General features: G+C 33.9%; 1 protein-coding gene across 1 annotated transcript in view; it reads right to left on the bottom strand.

Moving 5' to 3' along the window:
- The window catches only part of Ocrl (Oculocerebrorenal syndrome of Lowe), a 537,079-nt gene that overhangs the window by 294,632 nt on the left and 221,706 nt on the right, over window positions 1-20,741 (bottom strand). The window contains exons 13-14 of the mRNA XM_090396332.1: window positions 14,538-14,716; window positions 14,324-14,435 (exon numbers count right to left, since the gene is read on the bottom strand). Of these exons, the coding sequence (XP_090252458.1) occupies window positions 14,324-14,435; window positions 14,538-14,716 (291 nt within the window). The remainder of the gene's footprint in view (window positions 1-14,323; window positions 14,436-14,537; window positions 14,717-20,741) is intronic.

Here is a 20,741-nt window from a genome sequence, read left to right as displayed (position 1 = left end):
AATCTCTGAACAGTGCTTGGAGCGTTTTAACAGAATAAAACTGATTTTGTGCATCGATTTATTACTATGGATGAGATTTGGATTCAACATTACACACCAGAATCCAAACAGCAGTCAAAACAGTGGACAGAAGCCAGTTCTTCAGCGCCAAAGAAGACAAAGTCAGTTCCATCAACAGGAAAGGTCACGGCATTGGTGTTTTGGAATGCTAAAGGTATTTTGTTTATTAATTATCTTGAAAAGGATAAAACAACAATTGGGGAATATTATTCCGATCTTTTAACCAGACTAGACAAAAAAAAATTCATAAAAGACCCGGTTTGCAGAAGAAAAAAATCATCTTTCATCAGGACAATGCACCTGCCCACAAAGGTGTTTTGGCAATGGGAAAATTAAGGGATCTGCATTATGAATTGTTGGAACATCCACCCTATTCCCTAGATTTGGCTCCCTCTGACTTCTATCTCTTCCCAAAAGTAAAACTCTTCCTCGCTGGTCAATGTTTTTCTTCGAATCAAGAGGTGATTGCAGCTATAGAGGGGTATTTTGCAGATCTTAACTGAGAACCACTACAGGGACAGGATAATGGCACTGGAGCATTGCTGGAATAAATGTATTAGTCTTAAGGAAGATTATGTTGAAAAATAAAAATAATTTTGAAATTATAAATTCATTTTTTTTCACTGTTATGCAGAGAACTTTTCAGACCACCCTCGTAGTTCTGAATAATAATTTCCCAGATGTTTGGCATAGAGTCAATTGTTAATGTTGAGATTTGGGTGATGCTTAAGTATTTTGGAACTTTCTTTAAAGAGATGCTCACATTTGTGGAAACATTTATGTAGTAATTTGGGATCATTCCAAAGGATCCTGTGGTTAGGTTAGTAATCCCATGTTCTGCAAGGCCTGATTCGTTCCATTTCTCGGAGGAGATGTAGACCTGAGGTTCAGAAAGGTGTATAGAAGTGAATCAGCCTGTAGATAATTTGCAGTTGCATGGGACTGTATAGACTCCAGCTAGCAGTAGAAATGGAATTTTTCATTTGGAGATTATCACAGAACTAATTGAATTTTCAGGCTTAAAAGTAGTAGAAATATTAAACTTCTCTGGTGTGAGAAATTCATTCTGAAATGCTCTTAACGTATGGGATGGCAATTTTCTGTGAGTCTTCTGTTCTGATGGAGAGTGGAGAAAAACAGTTGATAATCTTCTCTACTGTTTTGTTGTTGTAACCAATGAGAATGGCAGTTTCTTTAATTGGAGAAATTTCTTTCTGAAACTAGACAAAGAACAGATAATATGAGCTACAAAGAAGGCATTATTAAATGCCTTCTTTCAAGATAAAATTTCTACTTTGGAATCAGAGCTATCTAATGTCTTTTAGTTATGAAATTTGATTCATAATATCTCTAAACAATCTGGAAAGTCCATTCTACATGCATAAACACAACATCCCAATGATAAATTCAATAACCTACAGCAATGTTTACCTAATACCAACTAATCTTTGAAATCATATACTAACAGATGAGGAACTAAATGTTTTCGCCAGAGGACACAAATTTTCTATGGTACCAAAATGCTTCCCTTATTTGGATTTTATGCATAATATCGAACATCACATTTCTCATTTACCATATGATGAATTACATGATGAGTTGTCAATACTATTCATAATCCTAAACACTTAAATCTTCAAAAAATAAAATAGAAATCTTGTTATAACTGAAGCAGACAAGGGCAATATCACTATTATTTCTGAATCTTCTGATTATAAACAAAAAATGGGTATATTACTATGAAATTGTAAAACCTATTCATTAATCGGCAGAGTTCCTCCCCACCAAACCAAGAGTCAGCTGAATACCTCTTAAAGTTCATCATGAATTCTGGATATTGTAGCAAGAATGAAAAGCTTTATCGACAAATTGAGGGTATTGCAATGGGTTTTCTAACATCTCCTACTCTTACTAACTTCTATTTAGAACAACCAGAAGAGAAAATTTTAATGATTGCTGCAAAACCTTTGATATGGCTAAGCAATGCAGATGATGATGTCTTTGCTGTGCAGAATAATTCCCGTGAACAACTAGACGTCTTACAAAAATTTAATAACCTTCATCACAAAATCAATTTCACTATGGAACATGAATTAAATGGAACTATATCTTTCTTTGAAGCATTCATAAAAGAGAATTGGATAGCTCCTTATCAGCATCTGTTTTTTTTTGCAACCCTTGCTTTTTTTTTTTAGGTCAATACATCCATCAGACTTCGGCTTCATAAAAATATGGACTTATTAAATATGCCTTCTTTCCAGAGTTCATATTATCTGTTCTTTGTCTAATCCAGGGGTCGCCAAACTTCTTTGACAGTCGACCCCTTCAAGTTTCTTGACTTTTTATCGACCCCCTCTATTTTACTATTACGTAATTATAATAGGACAAGCAAAAAAGATGCTTATGTGAGTTTTTAGATTGTTTATTTTATAGTTACAGTGTTTATTGTATGTATAATATAGTATATATTATTATATTGGCTTAAGGTCAAAGGGATACATTTTTGATGTCCTTCTTAACATTATATATTTGATAGGAGGGATAAATAATATATAAAATATAAAATTTAATTTAAATAACAAAATAACAATAATACAATCTTCCTTTTATATATATATATATATATATATATATATATATATATATATAAATAAGACTTTTATTAACTTAGTATACAATTTACTAACATTGTCAATGTGAAGGGTGTGCTTCGTAACTCTTGACAAGATTAGCAATGTTGGGTTCAAAATTAGTAAGTTTCAGCCTTAAATCGTCACGGAATTCTATATCTAGCTTATTTCTTTGTTTTGATAAAATGGAATTAACATGGCTGAAACCAGCTTCAACCATGCGAGCTTGGAAATGCAAGCAAAAAGGGGAGTACCACTTCAAAAAGTTTTCGATATTTTTCTACAACATTTATATTCGTCCAAAAGTAACTTAGAGTCCTATTTTTAAAAAGCGTCTTCGCTTCAAGATCAACTGACAATTCAATAAGTTCATCTTGTAAGTTACATTCGATATTTTCAATATCTGCAGAAAATGGCATGATAATCCAATCAGGAATGTGCATGTTTTCAAAATCTGCAAAGCGCAATTTAAAATCATTGCTCAAATTTTGAAGATGTTTAGTATATTTCTAAGTCTTCATCTTTTACTTTAAATTGCCATAGATTCGAAAAGTACTGAAAATCTTTTCGTAAATGATGATTTAAATAAGGCTAATTTAGCTTGGAAGCCTAAAAGAATCGTCCGAGCTTGAATAATCGTGACATCTTTACCTTGTAGATGGGTCTGTATGTCATTAAATTTTGAAAATAAGTCCGAAAGTAGAAAATATGATCCTTATTTCTCTTTCACTCAAAAACAAATTAACATCTGTAAGAAACTCTAGGGTTGAGTCGAACAACTCAACAAATCTTTGTAGACTTGCACCTCTAGACAACCATCTTACTTCAGTATGAAAGAGTAATTGGTTTGATACTTCATCATTTTTTCACAAAGTTTGGCAAACAATCACGATTTAAGAGGATGAGCTCTAATTTGATTAACAGATTTAATACACACTCTTAGAGTATTATGCAGTTCATCAGTGAGAGTTTTTGCCACCAAATGGTTTCGGTGCAACACACTTTGAACTTTTTCTTTCAGAAAGGCAGCGAAACCTCGATAACGGCCTACCATTGCAGGTGCACCATCTGTGGCTACTGCTGTTATACTAGTAAATGGAATATCATATTTATTTAAATATTCCTCGAATCGCTGAAAAATTGTCAACCCCGTTCCATCACTTTCAAGATATTTTGCAAATAAAAATCCGTCAAAAATCTGCTGTTTAGTTTTACTATAATATCTTACATAAGCCATAAGAATAGAACTATCGAATGTAGATTCATCTAGTTGGATGGAGAACTTACTATTTTTTAATTCCGATACTATAGTTTTTTCTACATCTTCAGCCATTTCACCAATACGTCTTTTCTCGGTATTCGCACTTAATGGTAAGCATTTTAAAACAGGGCCAGAATCTTTTTTCATTATGGTTTCAATTACTTCTTTGATTGCGGGTAGAGATTCGGGTATAGCAATGTCCTCTGCAATTGTATATGGTTTTCCTTTTTTTGCTGTGTTAAAAGAAATATTGTAGGAGGCTGTTAATCCTTGTTTATTGTCAGCTTCGGCAGGTGCTTTCATAAATGATTTTATAGTTGGTCGATGTGTGTATTTCTCTTTCAGTTCTTTAAAAAAGTCAAGATCTTTAACTTTCTTATCGGGATGGAGTCTTCGAAAATGATCTTTAATTTTTGCTGGTTTCATTGCATCGTTACTAAAAGTTTTTTCACAAAGAAGACACATAGGCCTTGTTTCATTTCTTATGAAGCAATAAATCCAAGTTTCAAATATGCTGACGAATATTGTCTGCATTTCTTTTTAGAATCTGAAGCTGCCATTGTGGTTACTGAGGTTGTAACAAAATAATTAAAATTGAAGTCAGTAAGCAAATGTAATAAGTCTAAATAATATACGAATCACTCTTAATTGCATTGTCATTCAGGATGGAGGTAATCCAAGTTAACCGAATTAAATATTACCCGTACAATGTCGTCTTATATTTTTCTATCGATCCCCCCAATCAACCCCTAATAACCTTATATCGACCACTGGGGGTCGATATCGTATTTCGTATTTCTATAGGATGTACAAAACTATCAGCCCTGCTCAGTTTAGTTCGTGAATGAATAACGATCGAATTATAATATATATGTTGATGAATTTTAGAACATTAATTCTCACTTGTATATCGATGCACAAAAATGAGACTGGGATCGAATATGTGTAAGTATAAGTAAATAAGCAACTGCGCATGTGTTGCAATCTCGCTCTCGCCGTGCCAGCCAGGCGGGAACCACCAACATCCGTTTATTGGTAAATATGTCATTTTGGCTTACTTGATTGGGCACCGTAACTATTTTCATGACCCTGCTCCATTTTACAGGTCCTATTCATGTCACTGCTCCCACGATTCACTCTTAATTATGTTGTCATTCAGGATGGAGGTAATCCAAGTTAACCGAATTAAATATTACCCATACAATGATGTCTTATATTTTTCTATCGACCCCTAACAATGTTATGTAGACCCCTGGGGATCGATAATGACCACTTTGGCGACCACTGGTCTAATCTATTTCAGAAAGAAATTTCTACAATTAAAGAAATTGACGTGCTCAATGGTCATAACTCCAAAACGGTAGAGAAGATTATGAAACCATTTTTCTCCACCCTCTATTAGAACAGAAAACATACACAGAATCGCCATCTCATACGTTAAAGATATTTCAGAATACATTTCTCGCACCAGGAAGTTTAATATTGTCAAAACTTTTAAGCCTAAAAATTCAATTAGCTCAGTGATAATCTCTGAAAGAAAAATTCCATCTCTACTGCCATCTGGAGCTATACAGTCCCATTCGACTGCAGTTATTCTACTTTGGACAAACAGGCTGATCTGTTTCTATGCACCTTTCTAAACATCAGATCTACATCTTTTTCAAGAAATGGAACAAATCAGGTCTTGCAGAACCTTTTGGAATGATGCCAAATTACTACATGTTCTTATATATATATGAGAATTTCTTTTTCCAGAGTACTTCGGCATTGCCCAAATCTCAACTGTAATGATGAACTCTCTCTCTCTCTATGCCAAAAATCTGGAAAATTATTATTAAGAACTATACTGTTTAATCACATAAGTATTTATATATACATACACACACACACACACACACACACACACACATATATATATAGTCACATGTACACACCCACAATTCAATTATCCTAATAGTATTGTTTTTCACCTGGCTGTTTTGCAATTGCATACAATATTTTTTTTTTATTTCAAACTGTTTTATACAAATAACGATCCACAATATGTGAATTTAAATATATATATATATATATATATATATATATATTTTGTCCCTTGTCACCACCGTGCATGATTTTTGCATGACATCCTATCCAAAATAAATCCAAAACCATTAATCTGGTGGAGATACGTAGACGATGTCTTCATCATTTGGAAAGATAATACAGAAAATGCCTTACATGAGTTCCTTCAAAAAATAAATGCTTTCCGCCAAAAAATTAAGTTTGCATTAGAGTTGGAAAATAACAATCAATTACCCATTTTGGACGTACTAATAAAAAAACAACAGAATGGACAAATCAAGCTCACAATCTACTGCAAACCTAGACACTGGACGCTATCTTCACTTCAAATCTACTCACCATTATGCACAAAAACTTAGTATTATACATATGTTTAAAAATACAGTAACAAATATCATCACAGAAGAAAAAGATCTGCGTGATGAACTCTCACTCATATCTAAAAACTCTAGTCAAAAATGGTTACGCAGTAAACAATGACTTCATTGTTTATTGATTTTAAATGTAAACTATTCTGAATGTTTATTATCTCAAGTTCTACTTAAGCTTGGTTTATATCACTAATATTTAAGGAATTGACAGCGTATACTGGAAATATAGATTAAATAAACTTTAATATACACTTTCCGATATTTCGGCGAACGTTACGTTGCCATCTTCTTGGGAACTTACTAAAAGGACACGTGCACACAAGTACTAATACAACAAATGAGACTGAGGCTAGGACGCTAGCGTTTTCCTAAAGTCCTGATGGTGCCCCCTGGCGGGCTATATTGCTAGATTACCAACAGACTAAAACCCTATAACTCTAGACCCCCCCGCATATATGGGCTCCCAAAAATACACAAAGAAAATGTGCCATTACGTCCCATAGTGGATGGCATTGATTCCCCCACTTACAAACTAGCCAAGCATTTAGCCAAAGCGCTCTCACACTATACTGGCAATACACCATCACACATAAAAAACTCAGCCCACTTCAAAGCCAGTATAGAAAACCTTACACTCCAACACAATGACATAATGGTCAGTTTTGATGTCTCCTCCCTATTCACGAATGTCCCTCTCAAAGAAACCTTAGAGCTAATCCAAGCTAAATTTCCTCCCGATATCTCAGCCCTATTTCAGTTTACAATGAACTCAGGCTATTTCGTTTGGCAGGAAAAATTCTACAAACAGATAGAGGGGACAGCCATGGGTTCACCACTTTCCCCACCCTTGGCCAACTTTTTCATGGAGATGTTTGAGGAGAAAGCCAATAAACTCAGCCCCACAAAAACCTACCATATGGCTTCGCTATGTTGATGATGTTTTTGCTATTTGGCCACATGGCCCGGATTCACTCCTCTCCTTCCTAACACACTTGAACAACCAACACCCTAGAATCAAATTCACCCTGGAAAAAGAGGAAAACAATAACCTCCCCTTCCTAGACACACTAGTCACCCGCCAACCTGATGGAACCTTGGTTTTCTCAGTTTATAGAAAACCCACCCATACTGGCAGATACATCCACCAACAATCCCACCACCCCCCCTCACAACAATATGGAGTTATTAAAACATTATTCAACAGGGCAAAAATAATCTGTTCTAATGATCAAGCCCTAACCTCTGAACTAAATCACATCCGTGACACTTTCTCAGCCAACGGCTACTCCCTCCAAAAAATCCAAAAAATACTTAACCCAGTCATCCACAAGCCACCACCCCCTCCCCCTCACAAAAAAGATTACTCTAAATCCATCACTATTCCCTACATCAGAGGCACCTCAGAAAAAATCAATAAAATCTTAAAAAAACATGACTTGACCACTTGTTACAGACCACATAAAAAACTGGCATCCCTTATCCGCTCTACCAAAGACCAACCACTTCCCCTAGACCTACCTGGTGTATACCAGGTCCCTTGCAGCTGTAAACTGTCCTACTTTGGCCAAACAGGCAGGACAGCAAATATCAGAATCTCAGAACACAAGGATTACATCCGATTCCACCAGTACAGCCACTCTGGGCTTGCAGACCACGCTCTGGATACTCGCCACAGAATAAGATGGAAGAAAGCCACAGTAATACACCGCAGCAAGTTCAAGTATGAAAGACTATTCATGGAATCAGCCTCGGCCCTTAGGAACATGCCAAACCTCAACAAATTTGGATGCATGAAACTGCCCCAAATTTGGGAAACTTTTATCAAAAGAACTTCAGCCCAAAGGCCAAGAACTACCAATATAGCCCGCCAGGGGGCACCATCAGGACTTTAGGAAAACGCTAGCGTCCTAGCCTCAGTCTCATTTGTTGTATTAGTACTTGTGTGCACGTGTCCTTTTAGTAAGTTCCCAAGAAGATGGCAACGTAACGTTCGCCGAAATATCGGAAAGTGTATATTAAAGTTTATTTAATCTATATTTCCAGTATACGCTGTCAATTCCTTAAATACTAGTTATTAGGTTTATATCAAACAACCCACTAATTTTATTTGAAATTTCTGTGATGTTCAACTTTTCTTGAAATGGATTATTGATAAAAGATACAATCATTTCAGTTTTATTAAAATCTTTAAATCTTGAATTTATTTCTTCCTCAACTAATTCTATTTCACGAATAATTCTTTTAAATCATAGCGAAGCATTTCTTGATTTTGTTCAAAAAATTTTAATAAATATGGGAGATGTCTAAAATTGCGGTCATTTATATTTTTCTTTAATAAAAGTAAGTATTGTTGGAAAGTTTTTATTGAACTTAACATGTCAATTAAATTTTTATCTCTACCTTATAACTCTAAATTTAAATTGCTTAATTTCGTACAGAAATGTACTAAAAATGATAAGTGTAACAACCAACTTTTATCACTTAATTGTGGATAAATATCTCCTTTTTCATCAAAAAAATTTTTACATTGTTAATTAATACAAGAAATTTTTCTAAAAATTGACTTCTGCTGAGTCAGCGAACATTATTGTACAACAGAAGTTCCCAATCATCATCTGCCTGTAATTTAAATCACCGCCATTACAGGGCTTTTCCTTGAAGAGAAATTACAATTTTAAAAGTAATATCGAAAACATCTTTTGTGTTTAATCTTTTACTACACAGTACTTGTTGGTGAATAATACAGTGGTATGTTAAAAAATCTGGATACTTGTCATCGTTTTTACATAATGAAATGAAGCCTGATTTAAAAATGCAGAAAAAATGTACACACATTCCCCTAGTCCTTCCCAATAATGGTATAATTTTTGAAAGTTCTTCTTTACTTGAATAATCTTGAAATACCATTAACTGAGCAATATCAGTGAAGTCGTTTGATTCATCAAATTGTAATGAAAACAAAACGCACTGGTGAATATGTGTGTTGCGTTTTATTTTACACTGGTGAATGTGTGTGTTCCAGGCCAGGTTAATGTCTGACATTAACCTGGCCTGGAAAGTTTTCTCCGGCAATTGGAACTCTTCCTTTCGGCAATTTGAAACTCTGTCTGCCACCTAGAAGTAGTCTCTCTCTCTAGCAATGTCTTGAACCGAGAAGCTCCTTTCTGGAAGCGGGAAACTGCTCTCTCTCAAGCAACGTCGATCCAGGCAGATTCTCTGACACGACCCTGGACCAGGCGGACTCCTCTCTAACAGCAATTCTGGAACCGGGACCCCTTCTGCTTGCTTCAGTCCCTTTTTATTATGCCTCCTCTGAGACATCGCATGAAGTTTGGCAACCCCCAAAGAATCTGTATGAGTCTTTCATCTTAAGTTTCAAGTTTGGCACGCTTTTTGTTCTCCTCCGCTTTCTTTTGATTGTAAGTTGAAGGCCATCAGAAAGTTGTTTGAACTCTTTCTGACTAACTTCGGAGATGTTTACACTTAGAGCCTGCAAGCCTTTCTCATTCATACAAATTTCAATAACAATCTTTCTAATGCTGCCATGTACAGCTTCGGCGACAAAAACAACATTGCCTTTGTTTTTAACACTCTAACATATTTTTATTAAAGCAGTATATACAGTTAGCTTCAAAAGAGTTATTCACAAAAGCATCTAATACAAACTATACTGAAGCAAACAAAGTTTATTTTTTTACAATATTCACATGGGACTTAACCTAAGTAAAAAATCGATGTAACGTGCTTTGGAATATTTAATATTTAAGCTACAATCAAGTATTTACACTTTACTTATAATCGTATTCACTCTCCGCACTGTTTGACTTCCACTGATCCAAATTAATTCATTTACCTGGACTTATAAGAAAATTACTGATTTGACAATTTTAACGAAAAATAAATAAACAATAGCAATACACTTAAAGCGAATTAAAAATAATACAAAATAATGATAAATAAAATATTATGTTTTCAGTTTTAATTAAATTTGTAAGTAAGGAGGAATACACAAGAGATCGACCAAAAATCGCTCCACGATCGATGGGTTGAACACCCCTGCTCTATGTGCTTCGTTTCATTCTCCTCAACTTCAAGTTGAAATTTTGCATAAAGTTTGTGTGCAAAATATCTTCGCAACCAGGCTACTTGTATACAGAGATTAATGACCACATTGATTGCGTAGTAGTATTCCATAATGCAGAGCAAAGCATCCCCACCTTTGTGTATAATACTATGGACTACGAAAAAGACCACTACTTAAACCAGTTTATTGGAATGTTTAATTTAAGCTCCTGCTAACGTCTTCTGGACCATTCTCATTATTATTATTAGCACATTCATCCAGTTTTGTTGGTTACTTTTTGTCAGAATATTTTCATTTTTTTAATGTTTATCATCACATTTCTCATATCCTAATACTCTCATTTTTTTCATCATCTTGAAAGTTCCATAAACTGATCACATTTTTTGATGCACACCTAAAATAGTTTTTTGCAACACATCTACTAATAAAAAAATCCAGGACAAGACTTATTGAAGATCTCAACAGCAGCATCTGTACTTTGCCCTTAAGTCTTCAGAATCACTAGTAGCTATGATATCAGTGATGACTAAGGATGGACATCGCCTGGCTTGCTAACTTCCAAAAACTACAACAGTTCTTGTCTATTCCCCTTAGAAAAAAAATGCATTAGATGATTTATTTGTTTTTATTTTTATAAATCTGCCCTTAAATACTGAATAAATAAAATCAAAACTTCAGATGAGTCAACAGATTATGATCAAGATGATCAAATTTCATTCAACTGGAGTAGAATTACTATCCTTTTAACTGTTTAGACAAATTATCACAATAAAAAAAAATGGTCTGCTTATGAACAAAAGTGAGTTGTGAGAATGCATTTTATCATCATCAAATTTTTGATATATACCCTCAGGAGAATGTAGAGGGTTAATATGATAATACTACATGAAAATAATTGCAATCATTGCTATTAACTTCTTATAGAAAATTTTCATCCAAATTAATCTGTGATCTATATACTTCTTATACCAGATCTTATACTTCTCTCTTTTAACACACTTTTACTGTATCAATCCACCTAAATCTTGGTCTTTCTCAAGGTATTTTCCCTACCCTTGCAAACAACACTTGTGTTGTTTGCTAACCTTTCCTCTCCCACCTGAAATTAGTTCTGCAAACACATTTCTGGATGCTAACAATGCCAAATTCTTAACATGGTCTTGCATTGATGTCATCCTTTCACTCCTCTAAATCTTTCTGAGAATTTTCATATCTGTAATCTCCAGTCTTATTTATTTTATTCATTTGTTTTACTTCTAAACCCAGCTCTCAGATCCATAAATTAAAATTGGTTTGAACATTGTCTTGCATAGAGCTAGATACGTGTTTTGACTAAATTCTTAATTATTCCATATAAATTTATTTTTGAATTCATACCATGCTAGCTTTGCTAATCCTGTTGTCTATTTCCATATTTAGTTTGTCATCTTCATTAAAAATTGTGCCTAAATAACGGAAATGTTTTACTTGTTTTATAGGTTTTACATTCAGAATCCAGTTGACGTTTTCAGTTTCTGCCTATTTTCATTGTCACTATATTTTTAATGCTGATTTTCATACCAAATTTATCACAGCAATTATTCAATTTAGTCAGAGGATCCCAAAAACTTGTACAGGATTAATTTAGAAGTAAAACATCATTACCTGCATAAGGTAAAGAGTCTGAGGTTACCAATTTTTGAAATCAGGTTTAATCTCAGTTTCCCTTATAATGAGATCGATACAGATGATGAATAATAGTGAAGATAATGTGCACCCTTGTCTCACACCTGATTTAACACTTGAGAAAGATCAAACCATCTTCCTGTACCTCCTTCAATTCCATCTGTTGACTTACAACTCAAATAAAGACTAAGTGATAAAATATCCCATTTACACCACTGAACTGTTTTGAGCAGCTTTTCTCTCTCTCGGCACCTTGTTATATGCCCTTTTCCAGGTCTGTAAAGTTTAATTACAGATTCTTGCTATATTCCCATGACATGTCTTTAAGTGAAAATTTGATCCTGGCAACCTCTATTTTCCTGAATTAAGTTTGTTCTCCTCCAAACTTCCCTTCCACAATTTTTGTTAAACATTTCTCAAGTATACTTGTATAAATCTTACCAACAAAACTCAACAGGGAAATTCCTATGTAATTTTCACATTCAGTTTTATTTCCAGTTTTATAGAAATTCAATCATTTGAAATTCGACCCTGTGACCATGCTTCTGAATTATACAGTGTAGGCACTATAAAACTTTTATCTCCATATTGGGCATTACTGGTTGAATATATTATTAATCCAGCTGCCTTTCCATATTTCAAATTTTTATGGCTTTTTTCTACTTCAAGTATTCATATGTATTTCTGACTGCATTTAGTGAATGCATTTTAGCATCCTAAAAATCCAATTTCATTCATTTCCATCCAACTGAAGCAAAGCAATTACTCTGCATGATTTTGAAATGTACTGCAAATTTTTTCGCATGCAAGTAGTCACCCTGAAAGAAAAATTAACTGTTCAAAAAGTGTTCTGCAAACACTCAAAATGGTGAATTTCAATAAAATCCATCCATTCACAGCTAAGGAAAAGTTTGTATATACTGCATATGTAGAAACAAAATGAATATAATATATTCATACATATTCTGTGAAATGCACCTAAGAATAAAGCTGAGGTTTTTGCAATCCTTTTTAGAATCTCTTAAATTGTAAATGTAACTGTTTGCTCAGACCTTTCTTTCAGTTTCATATCAGCAATAATTTGCATAACAAATGAGTTGCTCTCTATGACACAAGATCCAACTGAATAATAAATATTTAAAAACTTTCAATTTTTAAATCATTTTTTTCAAAAATGCATATGCTATCGTTGTGATAATATGGAAGAAATCCAGAGAAAATATTAATGTTGTTGCATATTTAAAGCTATTAAAAAGATTGAACTGATAAAAAGATAAATCATAACTGGTTCATAGTGTACAATACATTTTAAATTATTACATTACACTTATGTCTAAACTGCTGATATCAAAACTGTTAGAAACTGGCTTTTTTTTTTTTAACATAAAGATACTTATATAAGTTATATATAACATATATATAACTGACAAAAACAGGACATATACAAAATATATACAGTGATATACTGTTTATGCTAACTTAAAAACAATGACCTACTGAACTTCAATTATATGACTCTTCAATTATAACAATAGCAAACTGCTTTCCTGATGTGTTGGGATAAATGGTAGATTACTGTAATATGCTATTGATATCATTAAAAGACAATGAGGAGAATCCTGTAAGGTAGTAGTAATCTTGTTTTTCTTTATTTTTTAAATGTGAATTCCACTGACGAAAAGTTGTCAACATAAGAGTAAAATAACTTTTTTCAAATCACTTCAGGCCTCCATTAAGTAATCAGTTGTCATTATTGTTTGGAAGCAACTCAGACCTTCAGACAAGTGTATTAGGTCAATAAATTGAGTTTTCTGCATGATTTAACTTTTGTTGAGAGATGTTTCATCCCTCAAAACAATCAAATCCAAGCTTCCTAGAAGGAACCCTGCTCTTTAAGAACAACTAAAAGGAGGTTGGCAGTCCCATCATGCCAAGTGATCAAATTCCTTTAGGACTTAATAAAAACTGTGAATTAAAAAGAGAAATGATAAGCTAAGTCTATAAGTTCATTACTTAAAGAAGATGAGTGCTTAAGCTTAATTTATGCCAAAGTAGAAACATGATAATTTCAATTCTACAAGAAAAATTGTATGAATGTAAAATGCATAATTTATGAAATAAATTTTTGTCAGTGGCATTAAACCCGTGTTGAAATCATTAATGGATGACAATAGGCTTTACTGCTTACCTGATCATGTTCTAAAACCACATGGTGAAATTGCTTTTCAATCAGAGCTTTTACTTGTTCAGTATCCAAGTCATTGATACGATAATTCATATCTCCAAACCAATAGACCTGACTAAATATTAAAAAATATATATATAATAACAATAATAATTGCAAAATCATATTTAAAAAGTAATATACAAATATAAAAAAAATTAATTTTCACGGAACTTACTCATGATCTTTGATAGACTTTGGAGGTTTAAAACTGTTAAAGTTCAACCTGGTACATATGTCATTATAGTCTTGGTTACGCCTCTCATATTCTTCTACATGTGCTGCTAAATGACAATTCACAAAACATATTGATGTACTGTGAAAATCAAATCGTACAGCAACACCTCCTTTATTTCCCTAGAAAATGGCACAAACAAATCATGATATGCAGGCAATCATAGTGTTTGTTATTTTAATTCAGCATTAACACAGAATAAGCACAATGGTGTGTACACAACATATGTATTATACAATATAACAATGCTCTTCCAAACTGGTTTATTATTTGAAAGTGTAATAATAATAATAATTATTATTATTATTATTTATTATTAAGGAAGTAATTTTGCCTCTTTATAAGGCTTTGATAAGACCACACCTGGATTATTGTGTGCAGATTGGGTCTCCCGGGTTCCAAGGGGATAAAGAAGCTGTGGAAAGGGTGCAAAGAAGAGTTACAAAGATTATATCCGGATTATGGGAATTATATTATGAGGACAGATTGTGAGTATGTGAACTGCAGACTGGTTAACAGGAGAATGAGGGGTGATATAATAGAGGTCAATAAACTTTTGAACGGATGTTATAGAATTTCAAATGATGAAATTTTTTGTTATATGGAAGGTGGGAAGAGAAAAGGGGGGGCATTCATGGAAGTTAAGGTTGTTCTCAGTCAAGAAAGAGGTAAGAGCTAGTGAATGAGTGGAATAATTTGCCCTTAGGGGTAGTGAGTGTATCTAGTATAAATGAATTTAAGAAGGTATGATAGCTGGGTTGGGTAACTTACAGCCTCCCTCGATGAGTCCTTGACTCCCTGGAAGTCTCAGATAATAATAATAATAATTATTATTATTATTTGTCAGGTCTCTAAATTTAATCAGCTCATACCTTCTCTTCTTTTAAAGCATTTCTAACTGCATCAACTGTCATACATGTTGGCTTTTGGTCTGCCATTTCTGCCTGAAACATTCCTTTTGCTAATCATTCATCTAACATTTTGTGCAAGTGATTCACACTATCTTAGATTAACTCTGTTTACATATTCTTCAATAGTGCAATGTCAAACAATTTCTGATTTTGTTCTGCTGCATTTAATGCTTTCTGTTAATTTCTCTAATTTTCCACAAAACTCTATTGTACAATGCACTGTGTATTTTCTAAGAGAAGTCTGTGGGTGAAAGGCAAAAACAGAGAAAGTGAAAGTGTTATGAAATGAAATCAAAACAAAACAGAATGTAAGAATTGTCATGAAATGAAATCAAAACAGTATGTCAGAACTGTCATGAAATGAAAGCAAAACAGCATAGTAGAACTGTCATGAAACGAAAGCAAAACTGTAGGCCAAAATTATCATGAAACCCAATTCAACATGAAACTCAAGTGTGATGTGATGTAATGAGTGTGAGAAAAAGGCATGAAAATGTGTCTACTATAGAAAATGAAGAGAGAAAAATGCAGGAAAGAGCAAAGGTGAATAAAGTATAAATAACAAAAGTATGAATCAGAAGCAAGATATCATGAAAGATGAGAATAATAAGGTAGTTTTAATGAGAGAAAACACATGCAGTGGCAAGTGCTACAGCAGAGATAAGTAAACAGGAGAATAGGAATGAGGGAAAAAAAGGGAGGAGGGAATAAGCAGACATTATTATATGGTGATGCAATAACTAGAGGCATGCCTGATGAGTACATTATGAAATATTGCATTCCTGATATGTTTAAGGGGTGCTTAAGGGTCAAAGCTGTATAATCGAGAGTAGACCACATAGCCTTTAAAGGAATGCAGAGAACTGACTAAGGCTTCTGATCTAATGTCCAATATTCAACTTCTCGTGGTGCATCCTATTAGGTATCTACCTGGATACTGAAGGAATGAGGATGAGCTAGCAATTTGGGATTTAGCTGACCAAATTGTATTCTTACTGGCTTAAACCATAATGTAAAATGATGGTACAACATGACAGAACTTCATGCTACTGGGGAGTCACCCCATTACTAACAAGGCCCACATTGTTTTCACCAGGGAACCTGGCAAACAGTGAAAAGTCAGCTACTGGAACAGATCCTGAAACACATCCCAACTCAAAACCACCAGAGTTCGAGATCAGTACTATTAAAAAATGAAGTCTGAATGGCAAAGAAATGGAAGTAGCAGAAGAATTGGATAAGTAACAGGTTGATATAACAGGGATGACTGAAACAAAAAAGACAAAAACTGATGAAATCTTTCTAAGCAATAAATACAAACTTCAGGCAATAACAATCAGGAAAAAGAAGGATTAGATGGAGTATTCAACACTAAATATGAGGCTAATCTTGAATGGCATAGAATATCAAATAGACTGATGTGGGCAAACATCAGAATGGGAAACTGGACAATGAGACTTATTTGTATGCCTATGGTCGCACAGAAGGTTCTACTAAGGTAGAAGTGGAGGAATATCTTGAAGCTTTAAACAAAGAAACCGACACAACAAAAAAGTAAAAGTTGGTCCTTGTTGGAGATCTAAATAGCATGGTAGGAAATAATTGTCAGACATACAGAAATATTTTGGGAAAATTTGGAGAAAAGAGCAAAGCTAATAATAATGGCAAATACCTGTTGGATTTCTGCACAGGACATGGACTGGTTATTACTAACATGATGTTCTAACATAAAAATCTGCACAAATTCACATGGAGAGAAGAGGCAAGGAATAATAAAAGTCTTATTGACTATATTATTGTTGATAGTGATGTTTTCTCACTAATGCAGGACACCAGAGTGTCAGAGGATTTGAAATTGTAAGTGATCACCATTTAGTCTTGAGCAGGATAAAATTTAATTTGATATTGAAAAGAAAGTTTTAAAGCAAATAAAAGTTGAGCAGCTCTCAGATATGAACTGTAGACTAAAATACACAAACATTATTCAAGAAAAAAAGAAACAGTTTGAGAACAGGAAACCATACCATGGAGATTCAGTAGCAAGCCCTGAAGAAAACATTGACTGATTAAGCCAGAGAGGCATGTAGTAAGATTATCTGCAAGGATAGAAAAATCAGAACTCCATGGCAGACTCAGGAAGTTAAAGAGACAGTGAAAGAAAAGAAGAAAGCATATCGAAAGTTACTAGTCAGCTTGTTCTCCTAGAGAATACAGAGATAAACGCAAGAAAGAATAAACACTGTGTAAAACTAGCTAAACAAAAGCTATGGGAAGAATTTGGTAAGAAAATAGAAAATAAATATCAGGAAGATGGCAAAATATTCTGGAGGCTGTTGAAAAAGCTCAGAAATGGAGGAAAGAGTACTGTAAAAGGAACTAAAGCTGATAAAGGTGACATGAAAACTGGAGAAAAAGATGTCGTTGATGGATGGAGTAATTGCATGGAGTAAAAAATTGTTAAATGGAACAAGCAGTGACAGCTCAGTGGTGAAATACACTCAGGCATGCAATCAGGAATACATATCCATCCTTGAAGTAGAAAAAGTCATCAAAAGCCTGAAATATCAAAAGGCAGTGGGAGTAGATTATATTCAACCAGAAATGCTCAAGTATGTGTCTTGCAGTGGCTGCACTGCTAGTTCAGAAGGCCTGGACAGAGGGATGAATTCCAAATGACTGGAGTAGAGCTCTCATAGTCCCAATATATAAAAAAGGAAATAAAACTGAATATGAGAATTACAGAGGTATTTCCCAACTGAGTATTCCTGGTATGATTTATGCAAGAATACTTGAGAAACAGTTGAGAAGGATTGTGGAAGGGAAACTTGGTGAAGAACAAGCTGGTTTCATGCCAAATAGAAGCATCCAGGATCAGATTCTCTTTTGTATGGTATGGCCAAGGACAAGAAACCAATCCTGAAAGTTGAGAGCAAGAGGATGAGGAGCAGTTTCTTTGCATGGAGGGTGGTTGAACAGTGCAGTGCAATGAAGAAGAAAAGGGCATTTAACAAAAACAATTTTAATGAAAACACAGAACTCATTAAAAGCTAGGAAGTCTTTAAAAATAATATTAAACAAGCAACATATAGAAACAAAAGGATGAGTGAAATCCTTGATACTCAGAGGAATTAAACTATTGGCACAAAGGAAAAAAGAAACCTTTTTAGCATATCTTCTTCTCTTTAAAGATTAGGTATTTGCCTGTTTCAGCTAGACCTGTCTTTCCATCTTGCAGCTGGTCTTCCTCTCTCTCTCTCTCTTTCCCTTTGGTCTATATCTATCTATCTACCTCTTTTGGTAGCTGATATCTTTCCATCTCAAATAGATGCTCTTTCTATTTCTCTTTATATTCCTTGATCTTTTCATTTACGTTGTAAATACCTAGTTCTTTCCTGATGTCTTCATTTCTTATATGGTCCAATTTTGTGCATCTTTTGATTGCTCTTAAAAATGTAATCTCAATAGCTTGTATTTTACTTTCATCTTTATTTTTAATAGTCCATGTTTCTGAACCACATAACAGAGTGGGAGTGGCCATTTCTTTATAAAATTTTAGTTGAGTTTCTTTTTTTATTATTATTTTGAAAGTTTATTTTTCACTTGGTTAGAGTATAATAAATTTAGTTTAATCCTTTATCCAAGTGTGAGCAAACAAAGTTTGCGCCTGAAAGTATCTTCAGGACTGGGTTAAGGTGGTACAACACCAGGGCAACTCGTTGCAAAGGTGGAGCAAGCTACCAACACTCCTATCTCGGTATCTCCTATAATGCAAAACACATCTCCTTGCGGATATGTCTAATGTTATGCATTAAGGGAAGGGCCACTACCCAGACTAGTTTCGACCTTTATTGAGGTCTCTTCAGTGGGAGCCAGGCCCAAGTGGGGATATCACGCAGAAGCATTAGCAGGTCATCTCTAACTATAGTAATTGCCAATTGGTGTGCAACCCTTTTTTTTCTCCTATAATGCAAAACAATGTTTTGCATTATAGGAGAAAAACTATAGGAGAATTACTATAGGAGAATAGTAATTGCCAATTGGTGTGCAACCCTTTTTTTTCTCCTATAATGCAAAACAATGTTTTGCATTATAGGAGATACTGAGATAGGAGTGTTGATAGCTTTCTCCACCTTTGCAACGAGTTGCCCTGGTGTTGTACCACCTTAACCCAGTCCTGAAGATACTTTCAGGCGCAAACTTTGTTTGCTCACACTTGGATAAAGGATTAAACTAAATTTATTATACTCTAACCAAGTGAAAAATAAACTTTCAACATCTTTCTCTAAATCCAGAGTAAATTATAAAAAAAGGGTGGCACACCAATTGGCAATTACTATAGGTAGAGATGACCTGCTAATACTTCTGCCTGATATCTCCACTTGGGCCTGGCTCCCACTGAAGAGACCTCAATAAAGGTCGAAACTAGTCTGGGTAGTGGCCCTTCCCTTAATGCATAATATTAGACATATCCGCAAGGAGATGTGTTTTGCATTATAGGAGATACTGAGATAGGAGTGTTGGTAGCTTGCTCCACCTTTGCAACGAGTTGCCTGGTGTTGTACCACCTTAACCCAGTCCTGAAGATACTTTCAGGCGCAAACTTTGTTTGCTCACACTTGGATAAAGGATTAAACTAAATTTATTATATTTATTATTATTTTATTTAATGTTATTTTAATTGTTCGACAGATTTGCTGAAATTTCGTTATTTTTCATATCTTTATCTTTTAGATATATTATTATGCAGCCTAAATAAGTAAACTGTGTCATCTGTTCTACCATTTTATTTTCTGTAACTACAATATGATGTTTTTAAATGCCATGACTGTTGTCGTCATCTTCAAAACAATTTCACAGTTTGTGAAATTGTTTTGAAGATGACGTTAAAGAGCAAGCACATAAGGCAAACAAGATCTCTGGATGTTTAAACAGAACAATACAGAAAAATAAAAATCTAAATATTGCAAGTATAATAAGTCCAATTTTAATTATGCATCTGACAAGAGCTGACACAGTGAAGATAAAACAATTAAACATTACTAAAGAAATGAAAACTGTTAGGAAAATTTAATGAAAGACAAAATTTGATAAAATCAGAATTTGATGAAATATGCAAAATGTTCACTTTACAATGAGTAAATGAATGGTTAGCAAACAGGAAAAGGAATGACAAAAAAAAGTTAATAGAATGAAAAAAATAAAATAAAATAAAATAAAAATAAATAAATAATAATAA

This window comes from Typopeltis vanoorti, chromosome 8 (assembly GCF_054136105.1).
Source record: "Typopeltis vanoorti isolate ZY-2024b chromosome 8, IOZ_Tvanoo_1.0, whole genome shotgun sequence".
Classification (NCBI taxonomy): domain Eukaryota; kingdom Metazoa; phylum Arthropoda; class Arachnida; order Uropygi; family Thelyphonidae; genus Typopeltis; species Typopeltis vanoorti.
This window is presented reverse-complemented; position numbering and strand designations above follow the sequence as displayed.